Below are 19,377 nucleotides of genomic sequence, written 5' to 3' on the forward strand. Positions count from 1 at the left end.
ATGATGTCAGCCCTAGCAAACTCATGCAAATTCCAGTCCTCCCTTCCTTTACACTGTAATCTGAAGCTTGGCCAAAGTGGTTACCTAGTAGAAATATCCAGCTCCCCAAGACTCAGCTGAATACTAGATACCATTAAAGAATCATAGCTGATGAGTTGACAATGAAGCCACCAGATCATTGAAGCTCCTCTGGAGGTAGAAGAACAGAGTCGTATGGGTTAAGTTCTGTATTTCATCTGGCATCGAGTATTCTCAGTAACAGCAGAGTCTCTTGATGTTTCACAGCTTAGTGAAACAAAGAACATCTTTTAAGTCAAAACATCTCTCCACTGAGAGACAGATTATCCATGCAGCCCTCATATCGACCTTGCACTGCACAAGACACGATTTTCTGCAAAAGAGATCAAGGCACTTGCAGCAGTGATCCAGATGAGGCCAGCCACGCCTCATTTGAAACAAACACTTTTTTGGCTAAAACTTTTCCTAAAAAATACTGTTTCATGCACTAAAAACTTACATAAAATTTGTCTTAGGCGTTTGGGTGACACTGACTGATGTTTTCCAAAAAACTATTAGAAAATAAAAAAGTTATTTATATATTGAGGAACAGGAATCATCAATGGCAAGCCTCAATATCATCATACAATTTTAATTTAAAGCATACAACATGCTAATGTATTAGTTACAGATGTAAAATATTAAATGCTTCAAGCAACACAGAATCCTTCTTTTCGGTTCAATATTGACAAATGTGACATAACAAATTACTCCCAAATCTAACAGCTTAAAACCACAAACACTACATTACCCAGTTTCTGAAAGACAGCCCCTGATAGTTGAGCTGGGTTTTCTGGCTTAAGGTTTTTCTTCAAGCTGTAAGTCACCTGACACCAGGACTATAGTCATCTCAAGGCTCCAGGCCTGGAGACTCTGATTCTAAGCTCTCTCAGTGTTGTTGGCAGGCTCAGTGCCTTGCTGCCAGCTGGTTGAAGGCTTCTGTTCCTTACAACTTGATCATCTCCATAGTCTTCCTGAAAGGTTTTTCAAAAAAGCAGCTGTCTTCTAGAGGAATTGATGAGCTAGAGCTGGAGATGGTCATAGCGTTAGATATAAAGATGATAGATGATGATAGTGTTATAAAGTACTGCAATCTGCAGGTCACATAGAGACACCAGACAGGTTACAGAAGAAGTTTGAGGAGTTATTAGCCAGCTAGCTAGCTACCTGGGGCACGGTCCCAAATCATGTAGGCCCTCTTATAGTTCTGAACCTTCTTTTATACAAAATCAAGTACTGGTTGGGGTGGGTAAGGAAGGGGAGCATGATACAACAGTCAATTATACTACTAACAAGCTTACAACATTTAGCTATAGGATCATGAAAGGGAAAAAGGATTCCCACATATCAAGACCACAAGATAACACAGTAGTGCTAAATGTTTTACATACCCAGCAAAGACATTCCCAAATCTTCTAGTGTCTAGCCCCATCCCTGTTGCTACAACGAAATGTAAGCTTAGGATAGGGAGAGAAGCTAAATGAAATTACCTTTGCTAAAAGTGTTGGGGCCAGTTTATTAGGAAACCTAATAAGCTAGTTCCCGCTTGCTTTAGTTTACAAGTTTTATACATACAAAGAATTTCAAAAGGGATGATTATTAGAAAGCGTATAAAATGTTACAGAATGCAGGTTTTTCAAGCAAGGGGAGTGGGCTCGTGGTCCCTTTGTCTGGAGGTATATGTCACTCTCAGGACTACAGGAAGGGAGGAAGAGTTAGAATCAGTGTAGGAATTTTAAGTTAAGATATATAAACATTGTTCCCTAAAGGCTCTTAAGGATGGGGAAGAGGAAGTTTTCAGATAAGTTTTACCTTCTTTGCTGTCTAGCAAGTAGTGGCCTCAGTCCTTTCAGAGAACTATGATTAGTTACTAACTTTTGCCACTTTAATCTCTTTCTCTGAGAGGTTTTTTTTCAAAGAGGAGGGTTAAGGGGGCCTGACTCTTCCTTTTAAAATACTAATGTTAATTTTTGCAATTCTTCACCTTTTCACAATAGATAGATAGATATAGAGATAGTTTAAGATGGAAGCTGCAGCCTCCTATAACCTAATCTTGGAAGTGACATCAATTCTGCTATATGCTGTTAGTCAAAAAGACCAACGTATCATTGTAAATATATATATATTTATGTATATATTTAGGATATATATTTATGTATATATTGTCTATATAATTGTAAAATATAGGATTGTTTTTCTTTTCTTTTGCTATATATAGTATGTATTTCAAAACAGGTCCCCAATATCTATATCTAAAAAGTATCCTGCCAAAGAAATTTTTATAATTTTTTCAAATGGATTTCCCATTTTCTGCTCTCTCTCTTCTGTTTCCTGTAGGGTCCCTGGGCACAACCTCCCTGCTTACTGGAGCTGGGCACTCCAGGTGCACCCCTACCTTGCCCCTGATTTCTCCCGTGACCCTTCACTCTTCATGTGGGCTGTGTACACCTCCCTGTTGTAGTTGGGCCTTCATTGCTATTGGAACATCAATGGGAGTGATTTATTTATTTATTTATTTTGTATTTTTCTGAAGCTGGAAACGGGGAGAGACAGTCAGACAGACTCCTGCATGCACCCGACCGGGATCCACCTGGCACACCCACCAGGGGCGATGCTCTGCCCACCAGGGGGCGATGCTCTGCCCCTCCTGGGTGTCGCTCTGCTGAGACCAGAGCCACTCTAGCGCCTGGGGCAGAGGCCAAGTTGCCATCCCCAGCGCCCGGGCCATCTTTGCTCCAAGGGAGCCTTGGCTGCAGGAGAGGAAGAGAGAGACAGAGAGGAAGGAGGGGGTGGAGGGTAGGGAGTGGAGAAGCATATGGGCGCTTCTTTTATGTGCCCTGGCCGGGAATCAAACCCGGGTCTCCCGTATGCCAGGCCGACGCTCTACCGCTGAGTCAACTGGCCAGGGCCGGGAGTGATTTATTTCTAGTCAAGTCAGTTGCAAAGACTGAGTGCAATCATCATGGAGAATCAGCTGTGTGAGGACCCACCACTTGACTCAGGACTTACTTCAGCGGGGCTCTGGTGCTGATTCCACCCCTTCAGTGGGTGGAATCCAGTCGCTTGAGAAGGTGTTTGGATGGTGCTTGGTCATAGTCTGAATTGTCAAACTGGTGTGCTAGCACTGGGGCCTCCAAGAGGTGCATGCCAAGATCAGACACTGCCTGTGTTCTGGCTGAGGCTTCACAGCATGAGCTGCAAGGTGATCTGCAGATGGCTGCTACCTGTGCTGGGCAGGGAGGTGCGCAGGAGAGGTCAAGCTGCACACCAAGGGCGCTTGCTGCTAGTATTGGGCCTGGAGCCACTTAGCAAGATGCACCTGGCTGGCCAAGGCCAGATACTGTTTGAAAGATTTTAAGAGTCTGAAACATGAGCCAAGACAGGCCATTCATAAGGAAAAGCCACTGGAAAGAGTTTGGATGGGCCTGCAAGTTGGGTGGGGCAGGGTCTCAGTGAATCACCAGGGCTGGTGAACAGTGACAGTGAGGTGGATGGAGACTCAGGTATGGTGCCTGCCTGCTGGCAACGTGGAGGAAGGGTTCAGCAAGGGAGCAATGGCCTCGGCTAGCACTACTGTCTAGGAAAATGCTGCCCCTCCAGCTCTCATCCTGACCCCGACAGTTTCATTCCCATTCGCGTGTCCCTGGTGCCTTTTGAGCTGCTGCCCCAGTGCTAGAGCTCACAGGGAGTGAGTCCCTCGGTGTTATTAAAGCCAGAAATTGATTGCATCCTTACTTTTTGCGTATTAAAACACTAATATGCCACATTCCTCATACTCAATCTTGTAGCTTTAATAGCCACAGACTTGGGTAGAATGAAGGCTAAGGTAAAACATGATTAATATGAATACATCCTTGGAACAAAGATTGAAAATCCTATCTGTTGACTTGGCATGGAGAATAAAAATTTTCTCTGAGACATTAGGAGAAGCTTGTCACCATAAAAAGTGAGACATTTGCCTGACCAGGCAGTGGCGCAGTGGATAGAGCGTTGGACTGGGATGCAGAGGAGCCCGGTTCGAGACCCCGAGGTCGCCAGTTTAAGTATGGGCTCATCTGGTTTGAGGAAAAGCTCACTAGCTTGAACCCAAGGTCGCTGGCTCCAGCAAGGGGTTACTCGGTCTGCTGAAGGCCCGCGGTCAAAGCACATATGAAAAAGCGATCAATGAACAACTAAGGTATTGCAACGCGCAATGAAAAACGAATGATTGATGCTTCTCATCTCTCTGTTCCTGTCTGTCTGTCCCTGTCTATCCCTCTCTCTGACTCACTCTCTGTCTCTGTAAAAAGTAAATAAATAAAGTTAAAGATTGTCCATTGACTCACTTTAAAGAAAAAAAAAGTGAGACATTTTTAGACTTAGGAGATAAATTTCGAAGGATCAATAAAAATGTGTCAACAAGCCCTGGCCGGTTGGCTCAGTGGTAGAGAGTCGACCTGGCGTGCAGAAGTCCCGGGTTCAATTCCCGGCCAGGGCACACAGGAGAAGCGCCCATTTGCTTCTCTACCCCTCCCCCTCTCCTTCCTCTCTGTCTCTCTCTTCCCCTCCTGCAGCCGAGGCTCCATTGGAGCAAAGATGGCCCGGGCGCTGGGGATGGCTCCTTGGCCTCTGCCCCAGGTGCTAGAGTGGCTCTGGTCGTGGCAGAGCGACACCCCGGAGGGGCAGAGCATCACCCCCTGATGGGCAGAGCGTCGCCCCTGGTGGGCGTGCCGGGTGGATCCCGGTCGGGCACATGTGGGAGTCTGTCTGACTGTCTCTCCCGGTTTCCAGCTTCTGAAAAAAAAAAAAAAAAAGTGTCAACAGAAGAATAAACTTTTACTTAATCTTTCCATTTTGAAATCAGTCCGATATGGTGGTCCAGCCAGTGAAATATAATGAAAGTGCTTATCAGGATAAATAGCTATTTGGCCACCAAACCTTCTAGAAACTTTGAACACCTGCCAAAGCAAGTAAGGCCCACCTGTTGGTATGGTGCTAGATTATCTGATAAGTAGTTAATGTTTGGGCAATGTGCTTTGTAGACATGTTGATTAGATAAACTTTGAATTTAGTTATGAAAATATGAGTATCACAAAATACTGTTTTAATAGATTATAATGTTGATTTAAATAAAATTGTGAACCAGCTAATTTTTTTATAATAAAATTCATCTTGTTCTAACAAAGACAATAAACTGAAAGTTTATTTGCTATCACAATATGAGTAAAAATTAATTGAAAAGCTTATCATTGTATGTATTCAGTTCTAGCTGTAAAGATGGATTATAAAAGCATTGTAGCAAGAAAATAAAACCATATAGCCTGAATAATTTCTCTAAATACATATATAATTTTATTTTAATTGAAATAAATATGTAAAGGTTATTTTCAGAGTTTGTTAATAAAAATATAATTTTAGTGATTAAGACAATTATAAACACTAATTTTGAACATTTTAAAATTATTATTAATATGTTATCTCATTTGCTTAGCTTATAATTAATAGGATTTCCTGGCTACCCACCTATACATAAATGGATATTAAATCAAATTCTCTTTATGTAGTTATCTCATTTTTTTCTATCCAGCAGTTTGGAAGGTCTGTGGGGGAAATCAGTTATAAAGAAGGGAAACACTTCATTTTAACTTCTTTCCTCAAATTCTTGGTAGTCGTTAGGAGCTTGGGACTTTAGAGTAAGACAAATCTAGAATCAAACTCCCTCGCTACCCCTCAGTAGAAACGTAATAGCTAATTCTCAGTTTCTTTCTTTGTAAAGGAATGATAAAAATAGTATTTATTACTTAAGAGTCCTTATGTGCATAAACCAGAGATTTTATGGAATGCCTTCAACCCAGTGACTGGTTATAGTGTCAATAAAAGTTGTTCCCCCCCCCCCCATTCTCTCTTCCCTTCTTTCTCTTCCCCTCTTCCTTGTCTTCCTTCTTCATCTTTCTTTTTCCTCCTCCTTTTCCTCCTTATTATTTCTCTTTATTGTTATTGAAAGTAACTTAGGCCCTGGCCGGTTGGCTCAGTGGTAGAGTGTCGGCTTGGCGTGCAGAAGTCCCAGGTTCGATTCCCGGACAGGGCACACAGGAGAAGCGCCCATCTGCTTCTCCACTCCTCCCCCTCTCCTTCCTCTCTGTCTCTCTCTTCCCCTCCTGCAGCCGAGGCTCCACTGGAGCAAAGATGGCCCGGGCGCTGGGGATGGCTCCTTGGCCTCTGCCCCAGGCGCTGGAGTGGCTCTGGTCGCAGCAGAGCGACACCCCAGAGGGGCTGAGTATCGCCCCCTGATGGGCAGGGTGTCGCCCCTGGTGGGCGTGCCGGGTGGATCCCAGTCGGGCGCAGGCGGGAGTCTTTCTGACTGTCTCTCCCCGTTTCCAGCTTCAGAAAAATACAGAAAAAAAAAAAATAATAAAGAAAGTAACTTAGCTTGAGCTGTGGTCACAGGAGAAGTCTATTCAGGTTCTGTTTTCAAGAGTCCTGAGAGGCAAGACAGAGTTCTGAGCAGCATGCCCTGGGAGATCCTCTTACAAATCACTGCCCCAGTTGATCCCTGCCATCCCATCTCATGGGGGGAGGGGAGTGGTAAGAGGGTTAAAGTTACTTCTTAACTGGGCCTCTCCATTCTAAGACACCGAGGAAGTGGGATCCAGTATAACCACCCACATCCTACAAAAGTTTGTGGAATCCTGCCCTCTGTAGGTGCATGTGAATATAATACCTGGGTCAGAGTTTCAAGTACAATTAGACATTCACATTCAAAGTGTAGTGTCTTAAGATAAATTCAGAAAGAGAAAATATCCTTTCTAAAATATATAAGCTGGGTATCTCATTTCATTCTAGTCTTCTTTTTCTGGTAGCCAGAGAATAGTTATACAAAAGTTGTCTAAAGCTCTTCCCTGTAATATTCATGAAAATATCCAGAGCTGGTGGCGTCAGATGATCTCATTTATCTGTCAATCTAGTCTCTGAAAGGAGTTATAGGAGATTTAGGAGGACCTGCTAACATTTGGTCTGTCCCCAGAGCTCTGAACTAAACACAATTTTGAATTTACTTCATAGCCTCCATACTATTATTAGCTTCCATAACTATTATTGATTGAGTTTTTGAGTTCTAGGGATACGTTAGGCCCTTTAGATATAAATACTCCAGATAGTAAGTACTCCAGATAGAATGTTCAGGTCTGACCTAAACATCTTCATGGAGTGTTGTATATAGTCAGTCGACTCAGCATCTGTTGGATCCCAGGCCCATGGACAGCTTCTTGTCTTTTGCAATGTTAATAGTAAAAGGCATCATTGTCATGTTCTGCGCTGATCTATACTTTGCTAATCACAGTGGTTATGTGTGCTGAACCATATTGTAGATTAAGCTTTTAAGGAAGAATATAATTTACTATTCTTTCTCATCAGGAAATGGATAGGCCCTGGAGAGTTGGCTCAGTGGTAGAGCATTGGCCCAGCATTTGGAAGTCCTGGGTTTGATTCCTGGTCAGGGCACTCAGGAGAGATGACCATCTGTTTCTCCACCCCCCTCCCCCTTCTCTCTCTCTCTCTCTCTCTTCCCCTCTTGCAGTCATGGTTTGAGCTAGTTGGTCCCAGATGTTGAGGATAGCTCCATTGCCTCGCTTCAGGCATTGAAATAGCTTAGTTGCTGAGCAACAGAGCAGCAGCCCCCAGATGAGAAGAGCATCACCCTGTAGGGGGCTTGCCAGGTGGATCCTGGTCAGGGTACATGCAGGAGTTAGTTTGTCTCTCTGCCTCCCTTCCTCTCAATTAAAAAAAGGGAAGAAAGGAAAGAAGGGAGGGAGGGAGGGAGGGAGGGAGGGAGGGAGGGAGGGAGGGAGGGAGGGAGGAAGAAACACTGGGGAACAAAATATTTTTGCATCCACAAAAACACTTGTTCTTACCTACTGTGAGTATGTTGATCTCAAATCTGACATTAGTTTTTCTGTCAGCTACAAGTTTTTTGCAATTCAAGATTTTAGGTTTTTATCTTATTGTAAAATTTTCAACATTTAGTTTAACATAATGAAGTAGAATGTCTTCTTGGGCATCATCTTTGTGAAAGTATAATAATTTATATTTATATACTGCAGTAAATACACTAAAAGATATGATTGCATCAGAGTTTGTCTACAATTTTGAAATAGAACATATTAAAAAACTTATTTTAATCATAAAATTTGTGCAAAACTTATTTAAATTCTATTCAAGCAAAAATATGCATTTGTAGCTCTTGCATTTGTGTACTTGTTGAAGACAATCTCATTTGATGCTCCAGCAGTAATCTACTCATCACTAACAGCTCCAAGATTTTCAGGAAACTTATCAAGGTGACTGTTTAGGAAGTGAATCTTAATGCTCATGTTATATCCAATGTCGTGGAAAGCCAGCTGCATCTTTTAAACCAGAGGTTCTTAGTTTTCTGCTTTTCTGTTTCCAAGGAAGTTCTTTGTAACTGCTACAAAAAACTGCCATGATGCCTTCTCCTCCTTATTCATCTTCCTGGCAAATTCTTCGTCGTGTATTAGGGTTGAATTTGAGGTCCATTGAATACACCTGCTTTTATCTTCTCGAAAGACAAGGCAGGAAACGCAGAAATAATATGTTGAAAGCATTCACTTTATTCAAAGCCTGGACAAACAGCTTCATTAAGCCAAGTTTAATGTGAACTGGGGAAAAAATGATACTGTCTTGATTAACTACAGGTTCATTTACAATATTTTGCATCCCTACTTCCAGAGCTTCATGTTTCAGCCACTCTTTCTGTGTGCAGTGTTTCTCCGGAGCTCGGCTGTCCCACAAACAGAAAGCAAGGATACTTCATGAAACCTCTCTGTTGTCCTAGCAGGAAATTTACCATTTTAAGATCCACACAAATGATCCAGTTATGCTCCTCATACTTCAGAAAGTTGAGGACAATTTTTATGTCATTATAATCTTCTCACAGATGAGTTGAATAACCAATTGGAACTGCTGAAAATAGGCAATATATGCACATGTCACAAATGATGAACTATTGCGCCTTTGACGTTGAAGTGTGTAACAGACACATATATAACAGAAGGTGTCAGGACTATTCTTACATTTACACCTACTCAAAGAAGCCATGATTCAATCTTAAAACAAAATAAGAGGGTGTTTTTTTATCAGATAATAATTTTTTACATTTAAAAACAACTACCATTATGTAAAAGTGATGTTTGTAAAACATTAATTGCCTCGTGGTTATGTTCAATCCAAGAGTCATTGCCCTTTAACTCCAATTTAAAAACCAATGCATGCCATTAACTGTAACAAAAAGAAATTAAAATTGCATAAGAACTAGAGCATGCACCAAAAACGGATTTCAGATTTGGAATCAGCGATGCAGAAATATATAGAAAAGGTTCTAAAACCTCATACAACAAAAAATGAAAAAAAAATTGTTCCCCAATGTTATACAAAGTTGGCCTTTTCTGGAATATTCTAATCTCTGTATGCTTCGCCATACTGCAAGTTCACAAACGCAGTTGTCTCAATTCTTGCAGAAGGGCCAGCCTCAGGGAAATTGAGCCACTTTAACTAAACCCACCAAAGACAGTTTATGAACCAGAGTGTGTCTTCTTGTTTACACAATGGGAGAAAGAAAATGGCAGAACAGAGATATGGGACTTAGATGATAAATGTGACTTTGATTCCTGGCCTCGATCCTTGCTACTGTGAGACCAAATGCATTATCTGCCCTGAGCATCAGTCTGTGCTTCCAAAATCTCAGGGTTATCATGAAGATGAAATGTGACAGCACATCATAGGGTCTGGCATATGGGAGGAGCTTCTTAAGCAATCGGTTGCATAATAACCAGCTGGATACTCATTTCAGAACAGCAGTAGCTTCATGATACAAAGCTTGCTTAGGAAATCTGAATAGTATATATAGTTCTACTTGCTCAAAATTATTTAAACATTAGAGCAAAGGAATCCATCCTTTTAGAAGTACTTTACAGGAAACCATGATAGTTTGTGGCATTGGCCTTTTTCCCCAATGGGAATGGTGTAGCCTAATGGACCATATGCATGTCCCATGTCAGGAGAGACTCAGTCCCGTGCACTGCCAGGGCCATGCCATAATTTCAGGGGCTTGAAACCACATTTTTTATCCCAAGACCTTTTCCCCATCTACACAAAATTTCACAAGTTCAGACATTTTTTAATGTATTGAACACCTGATTCACTTAAGTTCTTTTAATGGCAAATATCTCTGATCATGGTCATGTTTGCTTTGTTTTTGAAATCTTGGAAACATTGACAAACATGCACCCTGTATTCCTAAGATGGAAAGAAGTGTGATGGCACCTGAGAAAAAGGAGACGTGAACAGACATCAGAGAAAATTTCTGATCCCATGACTCTCCGTCTCCCTGAACCTGTGCCCCCTCAAATTCTTCTGCTTTGATGCCCACTCTTTCTCTACCTCTGGTCTGTCCTGGCGGCTGGGAAGTTCTTTTACATTTACTCTGATTACACTAACAGATGCTTCTGTTGGGGGATATAATTAAAAACAAAATCCTCCCAACCCAAAATATCACTCTACTAAGGTAGAGGAAGAAAGAAACCACTGCATAATTGAATAAGCACTGAACCAGAATGTGAAGCATCCCAGGCAAGCTGCTAGGATATTGCAAAGACAAAAGAAACCTCACTGTTTTCTATAGCCAAGCAGATACAACCTATCCTATACATCGTGATGGCTAGTTTTAAGTATCAACTTGACTAGGTTTTGAGGTATTCAGATATTCAGCCAAACATTATTCTGGGCATTTCAGGAGAATATTTTTGGTTGAGATTAACACTGAAATTGATAGACTGAGGAAAGCAGATTGCACTAATGTCAGTGGACCTCCTGCAGTTTGTTGAAGGACTGAACAGAACAAAAAGTCTAACAATCTCTGAGTAAGAGAGGTTTTCTTCTGCCTGACTGCTTCTGAACTGGAATGACTTTTTCTGCTTTTTGATTCAAACGGAAACATTGGCTTTCCCTGGGTCTTGAATCTACTGTCCTTTGGACTGAAATAATACCATCCATTTTCCTGGAGACTTAGTTCACCCTGCAGATGCTGAGATTTCTCAACCCTCATAATCACATGAGTCAATTCCCTATACTAAATCTCTTTTTGTCTCTATATACAACCTGTTGGCTCTGTCTCTCTGGAGAATGTGACTCATATCTACATGTTCTCAAGATGAACAGTAACTAGTCCTTAAGTAAAGGACTGACAATACCATTTGTCACACACAGTTCATCCTAAATTCATTTCATTAAATAAATTTTCATCATAAATATAACTCATCAAAAAATAACTTCATAAAATGAAAGGGAAATTGACTTGCAGTGTAGTTTTGCAACTAGCACAAAAGGAACCATGAGAATTCCATATCAGTGTAATAGTTTGATTTAATAATATGAGCTATTAATTTAATCACAGATTCAATAATTATTGAGCCAACAAATATGTGTTGAATATTTGTGGTTTGCAGGCACTATTTTACGTGGTGATGAGAGAGTAGTGAACAAAGCAGGTAAGGTCTCTGGTTTCCTAGAACTCCAACACATGAGGCATTGTGCTTGCTTGCAAAGAAAACTCATCCACAAAAATGACAAGTATTTGTATGACTTAAGCACACAGTAAACTCATTTTCAAAAAGATGAATGACAGTTTCTCTTTTTTTTTTTTAATTCAGTGAGAAGAAGGGAGGCAAAGACAGACTCTCGCATACGCCCTGACCAGGATTCACCCAGCAAGCACACTAGGGGTGAGATGCTCTGCCCATCTGGGGCCTTGCTCCATTGTTCAGTAACCAAGCTCTTTGCAGCACCAGAGGCAGAGGCCACACAGCTATCCTCAGTACCTGGGGTCAACTTGTTTTAATTGAGCCATAGCTGCAGGAGAAAAGAGAGATAGAGAGAGAAGCGAGAGGGAAGTGGTGGAGAAGTGATGGGCACTTCTCCTGTGTGCCCTGACTGGGAATTGAACCCAGGGCTCCCGCACGCCAGGCCGACGCTCTACCACTGAGCCAACCAGCCAGGGCCACAGATGGGCACTTCTGTGTGCCCTGATTTGGAATCAGACTCAGGACATCCACACTCCTGGCCTATACTCTACCACTGAGCCAACCACCCAGGGCCAAATGACAATTTCTATGTACTGTTAAAAAGAAGTGGACTTGGGTGTTGCTGTATTTCCCCATGTATAAGATGCACCCTTTTTCAAAAAATTTGGGGTCTAAAACAGGGTGCATCTTACACAGTGGTTGCAGATTTTTTACTTGCACTTCTGCTTTTTTGAGCTTGATGAGGAGTTGTACGAATTTTATGATGAGTAAAACTTGAGTTCAATAACTTTATGTAATAAATTTTTTTCAAATTTTGGGCCCCAAAATTAAGGTGCGTCTTATACATGGGAGTGTCTTATACTTGGGGAAATATGGTATTTCTAGAATCAACTTTAACATACAGGAATTTCTGAAACAGGAGTTTTACTTGCCTAGGAAAAGGTCAACTTCACTTAGTAAACTCTAATTTTTGTGTAAATTTTATGCTTTTGGTTTGTTTTTGCTACTGCAGTTTTTGTTAATGGCGATTTAGATCACAGGCGACCCCTTCTGTGGTATCAGTATTTCTCTTGTGGCAGTGTTACCCCGAAGCAGGAGAACGGGTAACAAAGCTCAAGGGCTTCTTTTAGAAATACAGTTAACCCAGGCAGTTACTGCTACAAAAATGCTGTGTAAAAATGTTCCCCAAACTCAGTAGCTTAGGATGACAGCAACTTAGGCTCCTGACTCTGCAGGAGTCATTGCTCAGTCAATTAAGAGGATTGTCCCAAAACAAGGTTGTGGGTTTGATACCCAGTCAGGGCACACACAGGAAGCAACCAAAAAATGCACAACTGAGTGGAACAACAAATTCTTCCTTTCCCCCTTTCCTTTCTCTCACCTTCTCTATCTGGAAAAAAAAAAAAAAGTCAATAAAAGTTAATCCCTTAAGGGATAGCTCTGGAGCATCGACCCAGAGCATGGAGGTTGCTGGTTCAATTCCCTGTCAGGGCACATAAAGGAGCTTCCTGTCTCTCTCTCTCTTCTCTCCCTACCTCTTTCAAGACAAAACAAAACAGCTCTTTAATAGCTACCTTCATATTCAAATAGCAGCTACCATCATGACCCTTAAATCCTTATGCAGTGGGCCCTCCTTAATTACCTGCTTCCACCTCCTACACCTCTCTTCCTCCTTCACATCTCTCCAGCCACACCAACGTGCTGCTGTTCCTGACATGCTAGCCAGACACTGCTCTGACCACATATCTCAGTACTTGAATTCCCTTGGTCTTGAATACTTTTTCTCAAGATACCTAGATGACCTACCCCCTCATATTCTTTAAGTCTTCCCCTACATATCACCATGAAGCCCTTGAATGACTTAAAAATGTATGCTTGTCACATGCCACTACACTTTCTTCCATAATGGTTGTACTACTTTATATTCCCACCAACAGTGAATGAGGGTTCCTTTTTCTCCACAGCCTCTCCAACACTTGATATTACCTGTCTTGTTGATAATAGCTAATCTAACAGGTGTGAGGTGGCATCTCATTGTAGTTTTGATTTGCATTTCTCTAATAGCTAATGAAGATGAGCATTTTTTCATATATCTGTTGGCCATTTGTATTTCTTCTTGGAAGAAGTATCTGTTCATGTCCTCTTCCCATTTATTTATTGGACTGCTTGTTTGTTGCTGTTTTGTGAGTTCTTTATATATTTTGGATATTAGGCCCTTATCTAAGCTATTGTTTGAAAATATCATCTCCCATTAGTTGGCTGTCTGTTTGTTTTGTTGTCAGTTTCTTTTGCTGTGCAGAAGCTTCTTAGTCTGATGTAGTTCCATTCATTTATCTTTGTCTTTACTTCCCTTGCCTTTGGGGTCAAATTCATAAAATGCTCTTTATGGCCAAGGTCCATTAGTTTAGTACCTATGTTTTCTTCTATGTAATTTATTGTTTCACATCTTATATTTAGGTCTTTGATCCATTTTGAATTAATTTTTGTGCAAGGAGCAGCATTGTTCACAGTGGCCAACACATGGAAACAACCAAAAAGCCCTTCAATAGAGTGTTGTATAAAGAAGATGTGGTACATATATACAATGAAATACTACTCAGCCATAAGAAATGATGACATAGTATCATTTACAACAACATGGATGGACCTTGATGACATTATACTGAGTGAAATAAGTAAATCAGAAAAAGCTAAACACTGTATAATTTCATACCTAGGTGGGACACAAAATTGAGAATCATGGACATAGATAAGAGTGCAGTGGTTACTAGGAGGATGAGAATGGAGGAGAGGGAGGAGATGGGGGAGGTAGAAGGGCATGAAGAGAAACAAATATAGGGTGGCGGAGGATGATGTGACTTTGGGTGATCGGTATACAGCAGAGTCGACTGTCCAAATGATGGGAAGATGCTCTCTCTAAATCTATGTACTCTGGTTGGCCAATGTCACCCCATTAAATTTAACTGTCTTAAAAAAAAAAAAGAACCAAGTGAAGTCAATTCATAATGGAAGTGATATCAGAGTACTCCTTTTAGAAATAGAAAGTCTAGCATGGGAAATGACTAAATGAGAAATGATTATGATACAATGAAGTATGAATAAAGTAGATAATTAAGATAAATAATATTTAACTTTGTAAAATCATAAAGTCTCTATAAGAAGTTATACTAGTTAGTTTTTGTGTTTTTAAGAGCAATTCCATAAGAAGAATTCTTACAATTTAATATTTGGAAAGAAGTGAGTTAACTGATACTAATCTCTTAGCTGCATCAGATATTGCCTGCTGACATTAAAAGTAATAGTGCTGCTTTCATAACACTTCATGTTTCTTTGTATTAGACTTGATTTAAACCACCTGCACAATTCTGCTATCTCTCCTCCTAAGTTGACAATTAGCTTAAGTTTTAAGGATTTCACATACATAAACCTCATCAACTATCTTATGAATGAGAAGGGAAATTTTTAAATTCTAAACTGACATGACTCCATTTTATTATTTACTCATATTTTTCAAAGTACAGAGCCATTAGGGAAAAACTTGTTCTGTCAACTTATAAGACGTCAGAAGACTCAAGTTTGGATCTGATTCTCCCATTACCCAGCTATCCTGTGACACTAAGCAAGTTACTCTACTATCTCTCCAGATTTAGTCCCTTCATGGAAATTCATGATAAATTTGATGATTTCTATGCTACTTTCCAGCACTGAAACTATCTTGAAACTTGAAGTTGTTAGTAGATCTTATGCAATGATTGTCTACAAAATTTTCCCAGTAAAGTAAACTTATGTTCATGATGGAATTTTTCACGATTTGTTGTTGTTTTTTTTACCTGTTGGGATGATTACAAGGGATCCAGTCCACTTGAGGGTCTGGGATATCCTCCAGGTATGGGTAGATAGATTCCCTGTTGAATTTCCAGCCATAAATACCATCTTCTGGAGTCACAATAATATGTGCACCCTGTTAAAAATGTAGCTTCATTAAAATATTTCCCAAGAAAGTCTACACTGAAGCCCTGAAAAAGAACCCGAGGAATTGAGTAGCTGAGGGAAAACCATTCAGGTTGTTTTTCATTCAATCTTATTCCTTTGGTTTCTATATTGTTATGACGTATTTTATACGCCCAACTGCTTACATTCTCCAACCCTAACATCATCCTTTCTTAATGTTTTTCTAACATGAACAGCTTTCCAGGCTGCTCACAAGCTTGGCATCCATTTCAGTTGTTAACTATCAACTCAGCTCTTCCCTGAATCCCCCACTGAACTTTGACCGATTGTTGCGCCTGAGCTTGTAGGACTGGTTTACAATTCAAACTCTGTTTCACTTCTCCTCTGTCTCAGTCTTCCCTGGTTTATCCCCTGCAGATGTGATTCCTGCATCACTGGAGGAGAGAGCCTAGAAGTACAATCTGAGCTCCCCCGGCCCCTTCAGGTGGAAGAGTCACCCTGTGTATAGCCGATGGTCGTTGCTGTGGCCATGCAGGTTCATGTTGGATTCGGACAGACAGTGAAGGAACTGTGGAGCCAGAAAATGGTGTGCCATTTCATTTATTAGAGTCTTGCAATGGTGATGAGCAAACAGGCAAGGAAAACTGCTTTCCTCCCTCTCAGGGCTCCCAAGCCCCGACCCTCTCTATCTGGACTATCCGGACTCACTCTCAGGGCTCCTGAGACTCACAAGCCCCCAGGAGCAAAACAGGCTGAACAAAAAAAAAAAACCCTTCTCCAGCAAACAATTGCAAGCAATGGCCCTTCCCAATGGCAGCAGCAATCCGCAATTTGCAATCTGCCACTCTGAGGGCAAGTACCCACAGCCTTCCATAGATTATACACACATGGTGCTGCCCCGTGCTCCTGCACCAATCAGGCAAAGTGCAAGGGAGCAAACCTAACACATTTGGAACATACTGGTTTGACCAAAACCCTGAAAGCTAATTTTTCAATCTCCAAGAATGTACATTAATAGACACATGTTATATGTATGTATCTTTGACTTACATGACACTTCACATATCCCTTGTCTATAACTGATTTATGAGTATCTTATTTAAACCATATTCATTCAAACCACACATTTAAACTTAACTCTTCATTTTTATTTAACTTAAGGACTTACTATACACTAATATATTTACTTTACAAATTGGTAGCTACAGTATAGCCTCAGAGATGTAATTATAGCATAGGGAACAGAGTCAATAATATTGTAACAACATGTATGGGGTCCAGCTGGCACTTAAAATATGATGGGGACCACTCTGTAAAGTACATGTTTTTCTAGTCACCATGCTGTACACCTGAGACTAAGACAAAATAATATTGAACACAAACTGTAATTGAAAAAAATTTAAATAAAAAACATATACTTAAAACATTTTTATTGATCTCAGCGAGAGGAGAGAGAGAGAGAAAGGTGGTGGGGAAGGAGCGGGACTTGTAGTTGTTGCTTCTCATATGTGCCCTGACCCTGCAGGCCCGGGGTTTCAAACGGGCGACCTCAGCATTCCAGGTGGACACTTTACCCACTGTGTCACTGCAAGTAAGGCACAGACATACATACTTTTATCTCCAATTAAAATGAGGTGTGATGTATGAAGTATAAAATATAACCTATTTTATATGTATTAAAATGTACTATCTACTTGTACAAATATTTATTAATATTATTAATTTCATATACTTGTAATGAAGCATGATATACATATATATATAAAATACAGACTGTTAAGTAATTTGCAACTTAAGTTTGTTTGGAGGTCATTAAAGAAATCTGCACATTCTTAAGAGAACAAAAATTCAACAAAGCCACTAATACTCTAAAAATAGCACCTGGCTTCCCACCCATTTATCTTCTACCTCCATCTGTAGCAGAAAAGTGCAACAAAGTTGTTGAATTTACAGCTAGTTCCTCAAAGGTCTTCTGCCCTTGAATAATAAGCCAGATGTTCTTGTCTTTCCTTTGTCTCACCATTAGGGAATTAATAGTGTCCTTCCTCCAATAATTTGGGGAAGGAGGTAAGACTTGGACTGTAAAATAAAAGTTCTTGGCTACCATCACATATACGTCATCATGTACCTTAACACATGCATAATTACATACTCTGACACATATGTAATTGACCCTCAGAGTGACCCTGTCTCTTAGGACCCCACATACCCTATACATAGAAGCCAGCACACTCAGGAAGTGGTACCTGTTTTGCTGCTGCTGTGATCGCTCCCTCCAAAACATCCAGGTTTCTGTTCATTAATACCAACGCCTCTTCACGGGGCACCGATATTAAGGTGGCATCAGGCAATATCACCGCATGCTCGTAAACAGCTGCAATAAAGGTGTCTCGGGAACTGACTTTTACAACACAGAAAACTGAAATTGCCACATAAGCCAGCAGCTGAGAAGTAGTCATGCTGAAGTCCAAGGACTGTTGAAAACAGAACAAGCCATGATATTTATAGAGATTCTGCAATAAATCACGTGGTTCTCAAAACTCTGTACTTTAAAAACAAATTACAACGCTTAACTTTAAGAAGACATTACGGAGCCCTGGCCGGTTGGCACAGTGGTAGACCGTGGGCCAGGCGTGTGTATGTGCTGGGTTCAATTCCTGGTCAGAGCACACAGGAGAAGGGACTATCTGCTTTTCTCCCCCTCCTTCGCCCCTCCTCCGCCTCTGGGGCTGAGGTTGGCTCCATGCTCTGCCTCAGGCAGAAAGAAAAGCTCCGTTGCTGAGCAACAAGCAACAGAACAAGGCTCCAGATGGGCAGAGCATCGCCCCCTGGTGGACTTGCCTGGTGGATCTAGGTCAGGCACTAGTATGAGTCTATCTCTGCCTCCCCTCCTCTCACTTAATATTAAAAAAAAGAGAGAGAGAAAGAAAGCATTATGATTTTACATCTTAGACATAATGTAGAAAAGTTCCACACAACATTCTGTACTGCACTCCTAAGGGCTGTGCAGAGGATTCATTATTCAGGCTTCTCACTGTGAAGATGGCTGTCTGCTCCTTGTATTGATGCCTGAATTCAAATTGTCCGTTTATAAAACTCCAGTCATTGGATTTAGGGTCCAGCCTACTCCAGAATTGCTTCATCTTAACTAGTTTTACCTGAAACTCTCCTACTTCCAAATAAGGTCACCTTCTCAAGTACAGGTGGTTAGGTCTTCAACATAGGAATTCTTAGAATTCCTGTTTTAGAACTTCAGCACATAGCAGTATTATGTAAACAAGTTGAAGAATAAATAAATTTACAATTTTGAGATTATTATCATCATATGAATATGTAAATGCTACACTTTATTCACTTTAGTTTCTCAAAATGGGGTAGCCAGGACCAAGAGGAATACAAAAGGATCATTGCTATATAAAAATTACTTCAAAATGGACTGGCTTTGGACAGCAAGCACATATCATCTCGCGTTTCCTGGGCAGGAATCCAGGGGCTGCTTAGCTGGGTGCCTCTTTCTCAGGCTGCAGTCAGGCTGTTGGCCTGGGCTGCAGTTATCTCTAAGCCTGGCTGAGGGAGGATTCACTTCTAAGCTCCAGAGACTCACTCACGTGGATGATGCTAAGCCTCTGGTCCCAATTGGCTGTACCCTTGGAGATATGAGTTCCTACCTTCAGGTGTTGCTATGAGGCAGTTCACATTATGATTTCTGGCTGCAGAGCCAAAGAGAAAAAGATCCCACCCAAAACACAGGCCACAGTCTGTTAGTTAATCCAATGTGGGAAATGTCACCTGGTCA

General features: G+C 41.0%; 1 protein-coding gene across 8 annotated transcripts; it reads right to left on the reverse strand.

The window, feature by feature from the left end:
* Positions 1–136: 136 nt before the first annotated feature.
* LOC136316453 (pantetheinase-like) lies at positions 137–18,829 on the reverse strand. Of its 8 annotated transcripts, none has more exons than XM_066248483.1 (4): positions 18,740–18,829; positions 17,828–18,055; positions 15,461–15,591; positions 137–1,085 (listed from the first exon to the last, which is right to left on the reverse strand). In XM_066248483.1, exons 2-4 carry the CDS (start codon positions 18,038–18,040, stop codon positions 1,004–1,006), a joined length of 426 nt encoding a protein of 141 aa, XP_066104580.1. In that variant the 5' UTR covers positions 18,041–18,055; positions 18,740–18,829; the 3' UTR covers positions 137–1,003. The 8 variants fall into 8 exon arrangements, 5 of the variants coding, with proteins under 5 accessions (XP_066104580.1, XP_066104582.1, XP_066104585.1 ...); XR_010727709.1 differs by lacking the exon at positions 137–1,085 and adding an exon at positions 4,723–4,830; XR_010727710.1 differs by lacking the exon at positions 137–1,085 and adding an exon at positions 4,837–6,417.
* Positions 18,830–19,377: the final 548 nt, after the last annotated feature.

Source organism: Saccopteryx bilineata, chromosome 12, assembly GCF_036850765.1.
Source record: "Saccopteryx bilineata isolate mSacBil1 chromosome 12, mSacBil1_pri_phased_curated, whole genome shotgun sequence".
NCBI classification, from domain to species: domain Eukaryota; kingdom Metazoa; phylum Chordata; class Mammalia; order Chiroptera; family Emballonuridae; genus Saccopteryx; species Saccopteryx bilineata.

Bases quoted from the DNA above. Each gene is read 5' to 3' on its own strand.
- LOC136316453 (XM_066248483.1), bottom strand. From the start codon at position 18,040: ATGACTACTTCTCAGCTGCTGGCTTATGTGGCAATTTCAGTTTTCTGT. The intron at 15,592-17,827 runs GTACCACTTCCT...CATTTTTAACAG, and splicing joins TCACAGCAGCAGCAAAACAG to GGTGCACATATTATTGTGAC. The intron at 1,086-15,460 runs GTAAAAAAAACA...GACCATCTCCAG, and splicing joins CCTTGTAATCATCCCAACAG to CTCTAGCTCATCAATTCCTC.